General features: G+C 33.5%; 1 protein-coding gene across 22 annotated transcripts in view; it reads left to right on the top strand.

The window, feature by feature from the left end:
• Window positions 1-17883, top strand: part of LOC138693202 (retinol dehydrogenase 13-like) — a 544367-nt gene that overhangs the window by 176080 nt on the left and 350404 nt on the right. The window contains exon 6 of one of the 22 annotated variants that reach the window (XM_069816971.1): window positions 8796-14753. The exons of 20 other annotated variants lie outside the window; for them this stretch is intronic. In XM_069816971.1, coding sequence (XP_069673072.1) covers window positions 8796-9708 — 913 coding nt within the window. In that variant the 3' untranslated portion in view covers window positions 9709-14753. Of the gene's footprint in view, window positions 1-4318; window positions 5208-8795; window positions 14754-17883 lie in introns of those variants that run through there. One more of the 22 variants, XM_069816974.1, reaches the window with a different exon arrangement.

Here is a 17883-nt window from a genome sequence, read left to right as displayed (position 1 = left end):
CAATTGATATAAAATGGTGAAAATCATTTTTATACCATCAAACTCAGGGAAAGTGTAGTTATCAAAAGTGGAAAAATTTTCTGTTTCTAATGTTTCAGAATAAAATTCATAGATACTAGAAATTGCGAATTTTGCATTGTGTAGCATCTGTATCATGCATTACAGTTTGAACTACTTCTTTCGTCTGAAATAATAATAATAATAATAATGTTGAACGAGATCATAATTATATTGTTGTTTTTTCCTTTCTCGAAAACATTTATCACAACTTGTGGGATTACTAGTCTGAGAAAAGTTTGTTTGTTGCTGACTGAGTTTCTTGGCTTTCTGTGCTCGAAAGTACTTGACAGCTGGGTGTTCAGAACCTTTGCATTGAGCTGTAGCATTCCGTAGAAATATAAGGAAACTATGCTTAAGTTCATCAAGCTTATTTTCATCAAATTTATTACGATCTCTAAATTCATTATTTATTTTTAAAACTGTTGTTCCCAAAATTTTAAGTCCTCTTCATTTTTAAGAGATGAACTATCTTGACTCAGGTTATCATTAACCTTTGGAATTCTAGGAGTCTGGTAATATTTTGTTGAAATATTTTGTCAATATACATCAGGATGGGCACGAGATATAAGACTGTTGATACAACAAAATGATTTACCACATATAGAGTTTGAAATTGATTCTTCTGAGTCTATTTTTTTTTTTTTCCATTAAAAATTTTAACTTCCAAGTCTTGACTGCTACTTTTGAATGAAGAGGAAGTATGGAGGTTTATGTTAACAGATGGGGAGTCTTGTGTAAGACTGTGACTGTGAGCTATATGAATATTTAGTCCATGTTTTGTAAATGATTTCTCACATAAGTTACATATAAATGAATGAAGATTACCTGTTAAGGTTGAAGGAATTTCAGAAACAGTATCTGCCATAGTAGACGTAGTGGAAACAGATGTCATAACATGTATAGAATTGTAATAGATTATGAAAGGTTAGGAATAATATTCTGCGATGCACAAGAAGTTAATACACTAAATAGAGAAAAAAATGTCCTTTCGATGAAGAGTGTTTTATTATTGTGATATTATACTCGTAATCTTTTGTTAAAAATTTTGGAGAGTAAGCAATTCAGAAATATGAAGGGACATTGTTTTTATTCCCACGTTGATTTGCTTCGTTTCTTGTGAGATGCACAAACCGCAGGTTCTTGCTGACTTTTTCTTCTTTTCATTAAGTGGTATATGTCGAGGAAATGAGCCCAGCACTGTGCTTGTAATCTTATCGATGGTTCTCTCTGAGCCCACCTTCACGAACATAGTAGTTAGGCGAAGTCATCCCCTCTAAAATGTCTTCTGCTAGATTCAGTCGAAACTTTGTTTACTTTTTTCTTTCCTGGGTTTTTTCCCTTCAAGATCTTACATGCAGTTACATTGCATTGTATTGATAAGTAATATGCCCATTTCATAGAAGAGAACCTCTTTTGTGGCCCTTTCCGTATTTCCTCATAATAAGGAATGAAGCGAGAACTTAGTACTAATGATCAACCCCAAACATACGATCACTGTACTCCATTATGCACTTTGGTCTCAGAACTATTTCTCCCTTTTCACGGTTTCTCTTTTGTTTTTTCTCATTCATATGAATCCTATTGTGCTTTGTAGACTTAAACAGAAAACTCATTATGAATGGCCAGCATGGCATGGTACAGCCATAATGGATTTTAAGGAAACCAGTGAAGAGTAACCCATTACAAGTACTGGACTCAGTTCAATACATTTCAGAATGCCTTGACACACAAACAGAAAAGAAGGAATGCCTTCCCGAGAGGTAAAACCAGTCAGACCAATTATTTCGAATGACCAGAGGTGTTCTGTGCATCAGAGTCGCTGCGACAGTGTGCGAGTTTCCATTGTGTTACTTCATGACAAAATGCATAGAGGTGAGATTTTTTAGATGCTGTGATTGAATACTCTTTCTTCTGTGATGCCTCTGATCTAGATTATCATGACAACGGAAAGGACAATGCCAGGAAACAAAATTTCTGAATACTTTGGAGAAGTGTGTGTGTGTGCGTGCGTGCGTGCGCGTCACTATATATTGTGTTAACCCTTAAGCTTGGCACATTTCCAAACCCATACCAGCTGACTACACTAAGATTCGCTGGTTTCCAGGTTTCGAGCAAGCAACCCCCCCCCCCCCCCCTCGTCTTTAGGCCAGCCTCTTCCGTGCATCACCATCTGGGAATTGGGGAATGCTATGGAATCCGTGCGTCACCATCCGGGAATTGGGGAATGCTATGGAATGATGGAGAAATGGTGATGGAATGATGTAATGCCTAATATGGGGAAAAATGGGAGAATCTCAAGAAAAACCCCAACTACGAACTTGTCCGCCACTTGTCACTATGGATTTTTCAATGAAACGTCTTAGATTGTCTTGGCTTACTTAACTTAACTCATACATATTCGCGATTTTATGACCTGAATTGGGATTTATGTGGGCCTGACAAAAATATTATCTTAATGACAAAGTCAGTGCTTTTGTTAAAATACTTGATATTTGGATTATCTATCTTGAAGAGGTTTCTACTTGCTACACTCAGGATTATATTGGGGAAAAAAAAAATTATCCAGCAGACTCTCATTGACTGCTGTTGAAGAGCCTGAAGACTCATTTATGTGAGCAGAAAATTCAGTTATCAGATTATTTGTTGAATGATAATGATGACTTCTCGAATATATTGATACTCTATTTTATGAAAACATTGTTGCAGCTGCAAAGTTAAGTTGAAACTCACATTCAACTCCCTGAACTACTATATCAGCTGATGAAACATTAAAACTACAATTTATATTGAAAGAATTGGGTAAGTTTTGGCTTGCCCCTTGAAGTGGATATGGAAACTTGGTCTATTTCCTCATGTTCTACTTATGCGAAAAGGTCATTTCTTCTATAGCAGCATTGATGAGTAAATATAGAATCGTCTTTTATCACATGAAAACAATTTACTTTTGTGATGTGGATCCACATACGGACACACTTCAAAATGAAAAACACATTCAACTGACTGATCTATTATATCAGCCGATGAAACATTAAAACTTGAATTTACATTGGAATCGTCTGTTACCAGTTGAAAATAATTTATTTTTCTGATGTGAATTCACATATTGATGAATAAAATAAAAAAAAACACACATCGATCACATAAAAACAGACGTCCTGTAGTTTTTAATAAATGTGTTCGTAATATGTGCATTCGTTTTTTTTTTCTAAAAAAGTGTTCTATTCCTTTTTTACTTATTTTTATTTTTGCAACCCATTGATATAGCACTGCAACCTCCAGTTTGAGAAGCACTGTTATAAAATATTGAAATGCTATTATCATCCAGGTAGAAGTGAATAAGTAGTGGTTCTTCTCAGATATCTTTTATCTGCAGGTGTTTTTCATTGCTCATATTTTATTAATGGTACATTCCTCGTTTTCATATACAATCAGCCAACTTCCTAATGTTTTGTAAAGCCTAAATCATTATTTCTGTACAAAATAATATTTGATATTTTCATTGAAATATCATTCAGAGAACAAAATAATCTCTTCAAATTGATACATATAAGTTTGAAATCTCGTTTGTGTGATCTAATAACTAATGTATTGCTATTCTCTAAAAATCTCTTCCTCTGTCATAAGAACTAAAGAACACCAAGAATTCATTTATGTTTACATTATTGTTATATATCTTCTAGAGTGATAGTATTGCTTAGGTATAAATATTTGACATTTGGTGTGTGCATGTAATTTTAACCAAGAATTAATATGTGTTTACATTATTGTTATATCTCTTCTAGGGTGATAGTATTGCTTAGGTATAAATATTTAACATTTGGTGTGTGCTTGTAATTTTAACCAAGAATTCATTTAGTTTCCATTATTGTTATTATCTTCTAGGGTGATAGTATTGCTTAGGTATAAATATTTGGTATTTGGTGTGTGCATGTAATTTTAAGACATTGTGAAGATGGAAAAAAAGACTGTAGAAGATAATTGCAACAACTTTTTATCTTATATGTGCAGAAGTCTTGAAGACCATAAAGACGAAGATTATATACATTAATTGTTCAGATTTTTAAATTTGCTGTGAATACAAGAATAAGTTCATTGTGAATGGAAGAATAATTTGAATTTGAGCACGTAGTTGTGGAATATGAAATTGGCAATTAGAGTTATGACTAGAGATAATGGAGATATTTTGTTTTGTAAATGTAATATTGTGCAGATGAATTTTTACAAAGATGCTGTAATCACTACACACTTTATTTTACAGGTGTCTGACTTCATTCAGTGTTTACCAACAAGTTCAGAGAATAGATGCAAAATCACAGTTGGACATCAATTTGCAGAAAGAATACAATGAAAGGAACTTAGATATTGTTAATAGCGAAGCAGAAATTGCTGATGTCAATGTAAAACATTTGGTTGAGGATAGTTATTTAATAGATTCTGTCTCCGAACATGAAACTGATAATGAACGTCCAATATATGAATGTGAACACTGTGGAAAGAAAATTTTATGGAGAGAGAAGATGAAATCACATTTAAGAATTCATACAGATGAACGACCATACACTTGCCATGTGTGTGGTAGGCAGTTCCGTGATGCAATGGGTTTAAAGCGCCATATTCGTGAAGTTCATGATGGTGTGAAAGATTGTGGCTGTGACATATGTGGAAGAAAATTTGCCAACAAACGCACTAGAGATGATCATAGACGAATTCATACAGGAGAACGTCCGTTTGTGTGCGATATTTGTGGTAAAACATTCAAGACACGGACTTCATTATATATTCACAAGAAACATCATTCAGACTTATATCCATTTACATGTTCCTATTGCAGTAAAAAATTTCGGATGCGATCAGCACTACATTGTCACATTACTACGCACACTGAGGAGAAACCTCATTCATGTGATATTTGTGGTAAAAGTTTTGGAGTGAAACATAAACTAACTTGCCATCGCCGAATTCATTCTCAAGAAAAGCCATTCATTTGTGAGTTTTGTGGCCTTAGCTTTGGGCAGAAACGTTACCTGAAAAACCACGAAAAAATACACAAAGATCCACCACATTTGTAGCTATTTTCATATCACCATTAATAATTATTAAACATTCGTCTTCTTTAATACATTAAACATATTTTGACTTTAACAATGCATATTAGTCTGTAACTGAATTTAAATTTGTTATAATTGTATTAATTCTAAATGGCAAAAGCATGCAGCACAGGATATAGTATGTACAATTCTTCTGGAGTGCTCTGTTATTTACACGTAACAAGTAAACAATCATTGGAACACTTATTTAATATTAGAGGTATATGAAATTTTAAATGAAAACAATATTGGATATATTGAAAAAATATCGATCTGTGCTGACATTTACTACATTAGAATACAGGGTTATAAAATAAGATATCTATGATTCATTACTCAAAATAACTTATAAAATAATGGAGTAAAACTAGTGATTATTCCTAATGTGTTGGGTCTCTCCATGTTTAGTTTTTTAACTTGGTTCCAGTAATGTAAGCTTAACTGCAAGAATTCATCCCTGGTCTGGTCTCAAAAAGCCGTTTACTATCATTTCAGTAATCATTAACACACCCACTGATCTGAAATGTGCCTTTGTCCGTGAAAGTTAACACAAGTATCTCTTATTGTCAGATTTATTTAACATGTGATTTGAAAATTGTACAAATTTTGGATGATTTTCAACTTCAATTGATTTTTTACAGACCCAGAAGCAAAATTTGGCCACCTGAAATTTGTTTCTGGATCTGTACATGAATAACAGTGTATTCAGCACATACTGTATAATTAATTGTGTTTGAAATTGAGAGCCAAACTACAAGCAATTTACTTTCTAGTGTGTCAGTAGTCTTTTTGAATTCTTAAACTTGTCAGCTGTACCTGTTTTCCTAAGTTATTTAAATTGAGTAGTTGTTTTGTCTGTATTTGTGTCTATTCCATAAGTATGTAGCACTATATCAAAAGAAATACTTATTTTGCACCATTATTCGACAAGCTGTTTGAGTACGAAATCTCAGACATCTTTGATGACTCTGTTATCATCAAGATACTTTATTACCTCATGTTTTCGCTTTCAATAAAAGGAATATAGGAATCTTTTTGCATTTTTTGTTTTTTTCTTTTGTGTGCGTATGTATGGGAAGGAAAGAGGGTATGTGTGGAGAGGGATTAACAACAGATTCTAGCCGAAATATTGTTGATGAACATTATATGCCAATTGTTCAAGTGAAGAGATTTTCAAATGACCAAACAGTTATGGAAGAAATTTCTTAGTGAAGAAATTCAGTAGTATCATTGACTAACAGAAATGTTCTTCTTTCTGACAGAAGGTTGCTTTGCCCTCATTGTTAAATATTCCATAAACAGACTTTAAAAGGGTACTGAAAATTTGTTTCTTCTTTGTGAGCTGATAGAATAGAGTTGAGTTGATATTCTAGGTTCTTATCGACATATATAGTTACTGTTGAATATGTGAAGTGAAAACATTATTTGGGAATATATTTTTATGTATTGGTGGGTACTTAACTGTTATTCACCCATATGAAGCCAGTTATATAGACCAGTTTACCAACAGAGTCATTGCCCAGGCCAGGGTGTGCTATTGGAGGCTGATCTACACAGACTATGATATGAGATAATGGAGATTTTTGGGATGCCACAGAGGAACCAGAGCTTCTGGAGAAAACTCTTGTGTTACCTGGACCAATGGCTTGCCCAACACAAGTCGTAAATCAGAGGTACACAAAAGGTCGAACCCGGATCCACAGGATTATGAGCTCAATACTTTAGTCACTATATCACCATTGCATCTCGCACTAAAGAATAATATAAACTTCATACTTTTGACATTTAAAAAAAGCACACATACTATGTATTTGAACTTGTATCAAGTTAAGAAACATAAATGTGTGGTATGTGGATGATAGTATCCACTTTTTACTCTGCTGCCATGGTGGTCTTGTGACTAAAGTGCTGTACTTATAATCCTCTGGATTGGGTTCGATCCTTGGCATACCCGATTTATAACTTGTTTTTGGACAAGGCTGTAGTCTAGATAACACAGAGGTTTTCTCCAGGAGCTCTGGTTCCCCTGTGGCATTGCAACAAATCTCGATCATCTCATCTCAACTCATCACAGATGTAATGTAGACCAGCTTCCTATGTCGCACCCTGTACAACGACTCTGCTGGTAAATGGATCTACTCAACTGGCTTTGTATGGATGAAAGATGGAACAGTAAAGTAACTGTCATAAGTTAAAAAAAAGTGTATGCATGTGCGTGTGCGTTTGGGCATGCGACTTAGACATATGACATATTTATTTGGTATTCCTCAAGTAATATAACAAATTTAATGTCTATAACTCTATCTCTCTCCTGTTACCTAGTTCCTTAATACTATTGTTAACAGTAACGACACATATTATAATTACGTTCATTCTTATGTAAGGTACCGGTACTGAATAAATTTAAATCAGGTTCATATTCTTACTGACTTGAAATCTTTATAATTTTCATAATTTTAGAATGTTAGCAGTTTGCTGTTAGCCTAATTGTTACACACGTAATTTAAATTTGAAGTACTGCATTTATAAATGTTGTTTGAACTCTTGATATGACAGTGAACTAAACTTTTAGGTTATTGTTTTGAATTATTTTATTTTATTTATTTTTTCGGAGGAGAGACCTGTGGCTTATAGTGCTTACCACTCCTGTTCTGTTCTGTAAATTATTTCGTCTGTGAATGTCCGCCCTCTTGTACGAATACAGCATGCTGCACCTCGGAAAAAAAAAATCCAACCAGGATTTGAACCCAGGCCTGCTTGTTTCATGTTCAGACATGCTGTTACTCCACAGCGGTGGATCAAAAAGATTAAGATTTAATATGAATAGATTGAACTATTCATGTCAAGGGAAAATGAATTGAACTATTCATGTCAAGGGAAAATGGGTACACAAAAGAATCAACATAACAGCTTTGAACACAGTTCAAAAACATGTGTCCTTGTTTTGTGTTTCAAAAGATATGTAAAGAGGTCTTCATTACAATGTCATATTTTTATAATTATGCAGCATACAGATCAAGAATACGTTACTTCTGCTGTTAGAAATTATCTGAAAAAGAAAACGTGGACATACTGAGACATAAAGATATGAAAAACCGTGTTTATTTTCGAGGAAGCGGACATGCCAAGATTGTAAGATAATTATTGTGTTTACATACTGTGTATATCTGACAATGCAGAGGAAAAGAGAAGTAACACAATGTGAATGTATTTTAAATAGTAATTTCTTTGACTACAAATTGGAAAGATTACAGATCTCTAGTGTCAAAATATTTATCATTCTTATCATAACGAGAAATGTTGCAGCAAATAAGCTGCATTTAAAATACTGTATTAAAATTGTATGAATTGATGTTACTTTTGTTAGAGGATCTAATTATTTCATTAAAATTGCTGCTGCTGCTACTACAACAACCAAACCTGGTGTAAGAGAAAAAAAAAAGAGAAGTATTTTTCTGAATATTAGTACAGGTACAGCAAATTTGTTGAATTAGAATCTGGTTTGTTTTGGTTTGGTTGGATGTAGTGAAAGAATAAATCCCGTCCCCTCAGTTTTGATACATATACATTTAACAGTTTTTCTTCCCGAGTATAATAGTGTGTGATGAACTAGGAAGCAGTAATCACTCTGCACACTTTGTCTTGCAGGTGGCAACAGATCAGTGCTTACCAACAAGCTCGATATACAACAGGGAACTACGTGACAATGTCACAATGGTATCATTGTGCAGGTGATGACACCAAGTTTTACAATAGAGAATCAAATGATGTCTCAAAGTATTATAGTAAAGATCCAATCGAAGTCACCAGTTGTTATGAAAGGGATCCACTTGAAGTTCCAGACTTTTACAAAAAAGATCCTCTTGATATCACATGTCCAGCTGGCCACAGTGTTAAATGTTTTAAGCAGGAAGAAGAGGCAAAACATGACTCTACAAAACAAGATAGACTTGATGATGGTCGTCCTATTTTTCAGTGCGATCACTGTGGAAAGAAACTAGCATCTCGAGAAAATATGAGAGTCCATCTAAGAATTCATACTGGTGAACGTCCATTCACCTGTCACATATGTGGCAAACAATTTCAAGCTCCATCTGGGATAAAACGCCATCTAAAGGAAGTGCATGAAGGTGTAAAGGAACATGTGTGTGATATATGTGGACGTGCCTTTGCAAACAAACGAACATTGGAGGATCATCGTCGCATTCATACAGGAGAAAGGCCATTTGTCTGTGATTTGTGTGGAAAGACTTTCAAAACAAAAGCGTCACTTTATGTTCACAACAAGAGCCACACAGATGTGTTTCCTTTTGAGTGTCCTCATTGTGAAAAATGTTTCAGGGCTCAAACATCTCTCACACTTCATATACTTAAACATACAGGGGAGAAACCGCATGCCTGTGATATTTGTGGAAAGCGGTTTAGAATAAAGTATGAGCTTGGAAAACACAGACTGATTCATTCAGATGGAAAGCCATTCGTGTGTATGAAATGTGGGCATGCCTTCAGGCTCAAAAAGTACTTGAAGAATCATAATAAATTTCATCATCAAGACGAATAAAATAATTATTTGATTGGAAAATGATGACAATGACTGTATATGAGATTTAATTGAAGATATTTTAAGCTCACATTAATTGACTTTATCCTTCTACATTTAATGATTTAAATATGGTGCTGATTTTTTGTACTGCCTAATATTGACTCAGTTGGTGACATAAACGAAATTATAAGTGATAAGAAGGATATCTAACATTGCATAAAATTGTTAGTGATTATACTTTCTGAATGTATGAAAGTGTAAAGATGTTCCTTAACCACCTTTTATATTTAACAAAATTCTGAGCTTCATCTCTACAAGAGTTACGACTAACTTCTGCTAGACATGAGTTTTAACTCCCACTAAACATGGTTCATCCTCTTTATTGGTAAATTAGAACACTAAACAACTGTTCTCATTAAATAATAACTGGAATCTTTTTCGAACTTGTGTCTTTATGGAACTTTGTCTGAACTGTTACTTGAATTTACCAGAGTCCCTTGAAACAATTCTTATGATTGTAGGACAACAGCTTCTAATTACCATTTGTAGTTTATGTCGTTATTAATATGTAGGTAATTGCTTCTATGTCGGAGTGCAGGGTGTGTAGTAAGAGAAAGTATAGTTTTTGTTGTATATACTACTATGGGACATCAGCAAGTCAGAGGAATTAAAGATATGACTCAGTGGACATGTATGGGTGAAGCAAAGAAATTTCCAAAGTAAATAACAATAAAAAGCAAAGATAAAGGTTTTGCCTTTGGGAGCCGGGAGACTTGTAGGGGGCATTCTTTCATGACGTCGGCATTAGAATGAAGTAGCATGGTCAGTAACTATGCTTTGACTGCCTTTTACACTTGGAAAAGACCCAGTACTCAGTTTGATTCCGGGGCCATTCTGAAAGTTTGACAACAAGAAAAGTCCTGCCACTACCTGGGATTGAACCGGAAGTTTTCCAGTCTGTTGTCTGTTATTTTAACAATTGAGCTACTTGGCCAGTCACATGGGAATACAATCCATCATTAATGAAACTTCCTCAAGGAATGTAATTGTTGCATTTGCCACAATTAGATGTGGGCACGTAATTGGCTGTGTGTTTGCTAAGTTACTTTATTAAATAGATAATAGTGAATATCGAAAAGGTTTAATTTTGTCAGATGAATGTTTTTTGTACACAACATGTAAGATGGATATACATAATTGCAGATCTTAACAGCTTATTCCTTGGATAGCGTACAACAAAAAATTCTAATACCATATTATTTCCAAATGAATATTTTTCTGAAAAAAAAAAAAAATCCCCTAAATGTTAAACAGATAATCACATATTGTTATTTCCTGCTATTAGGAAGTGTGACTGGCAACCCTGTTGCAGTGACCAAGGGGCAGAATGCTGTTATTGAGATCTGAGTTCGTGTGTGTATTCATAAGTGAGTCTGCAATGCGATGTTGCCAAAAAACGGAGACTTTCAGCCTAATTTTCTAAGTAACCATGCATTTAATTACAGAACACATAATAGGGTTTTAATTTAATTTAATGTATTCAACTGCTCCATTTAATCTGTCTAGTTACATCACTTCCACCCTGTATACTTGATCAGTGTCTAAACTTATAATTCAAATTGCAAGGGTGTTTTCCACCGAAATTTGGCTTTCTTTACAAATAACAATAGAATGTGACCATAAACACGCCAATTATTTTATGTAGCCACCATCGTTTGTACACATAAACATATGTTAGTGTTAAATAATGGCAATAATACCAGGAAAATTATCCTTGTAATGAATCAAAATTGTAATGCTGAACATTGCTCAGTAAAGAATAACAGTTATATCAAACAAGTTTATTTACAAATAGTATCGGTATGTGGAAAGTTGTGCAAAACCATTTTGATAAAAGGCGAGGTTTCATAATTGAAGGGATGAGAATGATAATAGTCCTAAGCCACAGACAAAATTTTACAGGAGAGTGTATTGAAGATTTAGAGGCCATAATTTCTTCGGCGTATACTTACGTCATTTGTTGAATATTTTTATAATATTTTATAATAGTAGCTTCCCCATATGTGTAGGAAATGAACTTGTACACAAAACCATTTTTGTTGAAAGTGTGGCTTTGGACTATTTCATTCTCACTTCTTCAAATTTGAGGTTATCTCCTTTAACCCATTTAGCAAACTGTAGTTTCCACACAATCAGTTCCTGTGCAAATACTTGATTCGTGAATTATGTAAAAACCACCATTTGCAAAGAATAGCATTACCACTACCGTTCAGCTACTAAAGCATTTTGGCAGCAGTAGTCCATTGTGTACCCATATAAATTATAAATTGTACCAGGAGACCGCAGTGAGTGATCTACTCCATGATGCTGATGGGTTGGCCTGAATCTCTATGAGGATCTAAATAAATTTCCTAAGGTATCAGTGTCTGATATGGCTTAAATCTGGACAAACCAGCAGAATCATGAGGTGATGACTTCCCTACACGTTGGGTCCTCTGTGAATCACAAAATATGTAAATGCAGCACCACTATTAACTGGCACTATTGCTGACACAAAATGTGTCTGGTATCATGTTGGAGATGCTCACAAGTATATAGCCTGACAACAAATGTTTTAAAGTGCACAGAAACCAAGTGCTCCTACTGGTCATACTGGTGTGGGGATTAAGTCATTTGGCTTGAATCTCGTGAAGAGTATAGGTCTGCTCCTGTGAAGTATGGTTTGCTCTAGATAGTGTAATGTAGCATTGTTCTATTCCTACTTTGTTAGTGTATTATAGACTTGAGTTTAAGTGTAAAATGGCCTAGCTCTGTCATGCCTCGCGTTATCAATTAATGGGTGTGAAATTATGACATATGTGTGCCACAAAAAAGGAAGCAGTATGTTTAGTGTGTTGCCACACTATAGTATAGTGTAAGATATCCGTTGAAAAACAAAATCTTCTGTCAAATTTAAAAAAAAAAAAAAATTGTTATTTAATGTATCAGCAGCATGGTGATAGAATTGATGGTAGCAAAAATGTCTTTTCGCAACATAAGGTCGAATTCTCCATGTGATTACCTGGCATTCGCCTTACAGTTGAGAAAATGTTTGGGGAAAGAGAGGGGTCTAACCAAGTAAGTAATCAGTCAAAGTAGGATTCGATCTCACACCTGATCTCTTAATTCTACTTCCCAAGATTCAAGTGCATTGCTTTGATCTCACAGCAGCAGAAGTTACTTATTTAATAAATTATTTTTTCTGCATTTTCGTTACAAGTAAAATTGAATTGTATTACAAGTAATTTTGTATTGCAGCCTGTGGAGGGTGTTTAAACAAAGTTTGTGGCAATGTTTAATTAAATGTTGATTGTCAGACATTGAGTTTGGACAATTTCTTGGACACAAACACGTGTCTGCAACAATTTTGTCATACTTAGACTTTTTTTTGGCTATGTGATATGTAACTGTTTCTGCAGTTGATCCAAAAAATTGATTCTTGGTTACAAATGTGTAAAGTCATTTCAATTAATATTGCATTGCGTCTTTTTGACTTCCAGAAGGAAAATTAACTTTTAAGTGTTCTGTTTGAGGGAATGATTGCAAAGCATTTTGCCATAGAGAATATTTGTTAACAGTAGTGTATAACGTAGTTCAAAGCTAACACAAAGATTACTTCAATCACAATAGGATACACATTAAGGTGCATGTGACCATGTGTTTGAATCCTACCTAAGGCAAAGCCTTTGTTTCTTACTGTGATTACATAGCTCCAATAATTTTTGAAAACCACTTGGTGTTGATGTAAGCTAATAAGTATGACTGGAGATCAGGGGCGTGGCATCTACGTTGCTGGTGTTGCTGCTGGCAACAAAAAAAAAAAAATAGAAATTAAGTTAAATATATTCCTTATTATATAATTTCTTAATTTATATTTTCTATCAACAATTTAAGCCCACCAGTTCCCCATAACACAAATATGTAAAAAAAAGATATGGTTGCCATCTAGCGCCGAAGAATTAAACTGATACATACACAACACTTCAGTATTTCCGATTTATGCCACATGTTGCCTGCAGTGCTTCGACAAATCGTCAAGGCTGGGTGTCAGTGACCTTCAGTGCCATGGTGTGACTGTAACACGATCATTTGCCGGTTAGACATAAAGGCAAACATGTTATTCTGCCTTCCCCTTCACTCTCCAAGTATGGCTTCTAAATGTACTGGTAAAGTATTATTTCTCTTGTGATTGTGTCTGTGTTATAGAGAGCTTTTTAAACCATTACATTTAGTGAGAAAAGGTAATATTGTTTTGAACGGCAGACCAACGCCTGAATTAAAATACTTGAAGACTAAATCACATGGAGGTTTCGAAAGACATTTTAATGCAATCACCGTGGCTGTGCAGTAGTGCAAATTTATCACGACTCTTTTGCTGGCTGTGTTTACTTTTTTCAAGTGAAAAACCGCCTGGACCAAAGATGGTATCAAGAATATGGATAGTTCCATATGCTACTCGCGTCATGAAAATTATAAAAATCACATTGCATCTGTTGTTTCTCTAGCATGTTTTGACAAAATGAGAATAGACTTGTCATTAAGCGAGACATTTAAAAATCAACAGAAAAATACAATAAAGTTGTGAAAAGAAACAGATATGTAATGTCTCATTTAATAAGTGCAGTGTGTTACTTGGCCCAGCAAGAACTTCTGTTTAGGGGTAGGGATGAGTCTGATAGCTCTGTCAACAAGGGCATGTATGTGGAACTTTTACACCTTCTTGCTCAAACTGTTGCTGTGTTTTCTGGGACATCAAATGACGTTCAGAATGACTTAATTGAATGTGTTTTTTTGCATTTTGATTAAGGAAATTAGTAAAACAAGTTATATTGCTGTGGTCATGGATGAATCAGCAGACATGTCCAATAAATCACAGCTATCGACGAATTGAATTGAAGTACAAGTAGACACAACACAAGTTCTGATGGATCTTCAAATACAATATTTTCAGGAAATTTTTTTCAAATTTATTATTACTATTCCTATAATTCTATTATTCTTCGTATAATTCTATACATTGCATATTGCTTTTGAAAGGAATATATATATATATATATATATATATATATATATATATATATGTCCTTAAAACATTAGTAGAATGCTCGAAAGAAATTCATCCTTTCCTCAACTGTGGTATTATTTTCGAACCGGTAACACCCAAGAAATTCCCATGCCACGCCACTGCTGGAGATCCAATATGGCTATGAAATAAAGTCATTTATATTTGTACTGTATAAAGATATAAAAATGTTTCATATTCTGTGAAATAAAAGTGACTCATTACTAAGGTGGGCTTATTTTGAATTCACGAAATTGGGACTCCCATAATATAAAGAAAATTAAGGATGACAGAAGATAGTACTTAGTTTATAGTGATGTCACAGTTTTAAAACTACATAATCCTACCTCAGTATATCGTAACCTAAAACTTGCACACTTTGACATTCGAGTAGTGGCTATTTTGAAATTTGAATAAATTAAGTTTTCAAAATAGCCTTTATAGTGCATTTGTAACAGGCATTAATTAAGCCAATTAATATTAGAGGAGAAAAATTTGCTCCAGCGCCGGGGATCGAACCAAAGTCCTGGGTTCTACGTACCAAGCACTCTCGTCATTGAGCTACACCGAAGTTCAATCCCCGAATTTTTCTCCTCTAATATTAATTGTTACCATCTGTAGGACCAAAAAAATAATAATCTTTACGTAGATTAATTAAGTCAGCCTGGAAGTACCTAGTTTGCCTACTGAATTAGCTTTTCAGTAAAATATAGAAAATGTGAACACAAAATTAACTCGAATCATTAGATAACATTACATTCCAGCCAACCTCTCTGAACAAACTTCCTTTATAGCTGGTACTTTTGGGATGAATGAAAGGGTGATGTGGTTAAGAAAAATACAACAAAACTCTGTTTTGTAATAAAATTATCTTTAGTCAAGATGACTCATTTCATTGAGTCTGAATAGGTAATGAGATATTTCTTGTCAACTATATTTTTACTGGGAATCACAGTGCTTCAAGGTAAATTACTGCAAAGTCACTCAAATCGTCCGTGGTCCGTTATTGCCTGTGACACATAGTTATCACTCCATGCATTAACTAAATTTGCATTTGCGTGAATTTTGAGCATCATAAACCATGAAAAATGTACAGCGAAGTACTTTATAGAATAATTATTTACTTTATGTTCTCAAATGTTTGCATCAATTATTTATCTAAACTATTAAGCTTGAATTATATAAAAATTTGTCCATTACTTGAAACACCTGATCACGTGGAACTTCTCCAAGAATTTTCTTAAATTTCGTATGCTTTTCCTTGCAAGGCTTTTTTTATTTTTCTTATTTCTGTCATCTCCCTTCATGGAGATCATCCAGCAAAAAAGCAGTCAGATCATCCAGGAAAAAAGTAGTCAATAGTCCATCCCCTACCACTAGCACAAGATCCTTTACTAAGTATTCTAATTCTCCAAGTAATGTTAGGTATCTGCTCTCAGAATAAGGTAAGCATTAGCATATAGACACCCTTCAAGAAAATAATGGGTTCAGAAAACTATGTTACATAACAGTTGTCTTTACAATAAATTGTTTAAATAATCATCTGTATTTCAATTAATCCACTTATATTTGCCTTAAACAATTAACTTTCTTTTTTCTCTAATGTATCACATCACATTATATTGTACATATTTATTGTATTCAGGACCCTTGCGGTCACTCAAATTCTTTGAGCTGATGTCTATAATTTAGAATTTATATATATGATGTACATTGATGGTTTTATCCAAGCTTCTGAATGAGTTCAGATTTTGAGTATGTTGCCAGTATTTTTTTGCAAGGTTTATGACATTGAATGATCTGACTCATTCCTCCATTCTCGTAGAAAAAAAATGCATAAAATTGAAAACTTTTTTGCCAATGAAATATTTGAAAAGATTCTTGATTTCTTTATTGAAGTGCGGTTGCAATATGTATGTCATGAAAGAAATTGTATATCTGAAACACAGAATTCAAGGTGTAGACTAGAAAATGCTCTACCAATAATTTCATGTATATTATTAATATAAAGAAATGAGTTTCCTAATATTTGTTATTTATTACAGTATTATTGTTTATGCTAGGATTAGTTTAGAAACATTGCACTTGTTTTCTTGACAAGGATCTTCTATTCTTTTGTATTAATTGACTGACGGGTAATAAAGAACTATTATTTTTATGTTCTTTTCGAAATATTCATTGATATTAACAATAAACTCACATAGTTTACCAGCTTCTCGTTATCATTTTATTTGCTAAAACTTTCTACTGTAACACGCAGTGGCAGTTGGTTTGGTATTTGCATTGCTTTTACACAGCTAAAGATATCAAAGAGTGGAAATGTTACAGATTGTTATTACTCATTTTTCAAATAGATATCTATCTGAATAATAAACAATACTAAAATACTTAAAAAATATTTGTTTTCGTTTTAAAATACTCACAGCACTGATGTTACTGATAGAATAAGACATTTTTGTTTAGCATTTGTGCGGTGTCTAGTTAAATGACTTATGTTCTGTGTTTATGACTTGATGTTCAAAATAACAGTGAAAAATTGTTTGCAAAATTTGATAAATTAGGATTAATCATAAGGAAATAATGATTTAAAATAGTTCATATGCATACATGAAGTAACATAGAAGAATGAATAATGAAAGATCTTTCGAAGTGTATATTTCATGAACATACTTTTAGCGACTCTTTACAAAATATGTGCTGTTTAAAATAAAGTAACATAAAATATCGAAAGATACTTAGGAATTGATGTGGTGGAAATTTTTTAATATCAGATTCAGAATTATACATTTTATAGTTTTATCAACGCTGTAATGATAAGTAATATGGTTTAAATTTTTTTAATTATATTGCAGTCATCTGGTTAAAATTATTATAGACAATTTATCTACGTGTACTTGTGTAACAACAAAGTTATAATTTATATATTGCAGTAATAGAGTTCTATGTCTAATGTTGTTTACTTAAACCACAATTGTTTTAATCTAAATTTCATTTCCGATATTTTGCAAACATCCTTCACTTTATTTTTCTAATAATGTTCTGCTTACAAATAGAAAAATTGACTAGACTATTCTGTACAGTTACTGAACTTG

This window comes from Periplaneta americana, chromosome 17, assembly GCF_040183065.1.
Source record: "Periplaneta americana isolate PAMFEO1 chromosome 17, P.americana_PAMFEO1_priV1, whole genome shotgun sequence".
NCBI classification, from domain to species: domain Eukaryota; kingdom Metazoa; phylum Arthropoda; class Insecta; order Blattodea; family Blattidae; genus Periplaneta; species Periplaneta americana.
This window is presented reverse-complemented; position numbering and strand designations above follow the sequence as displayed.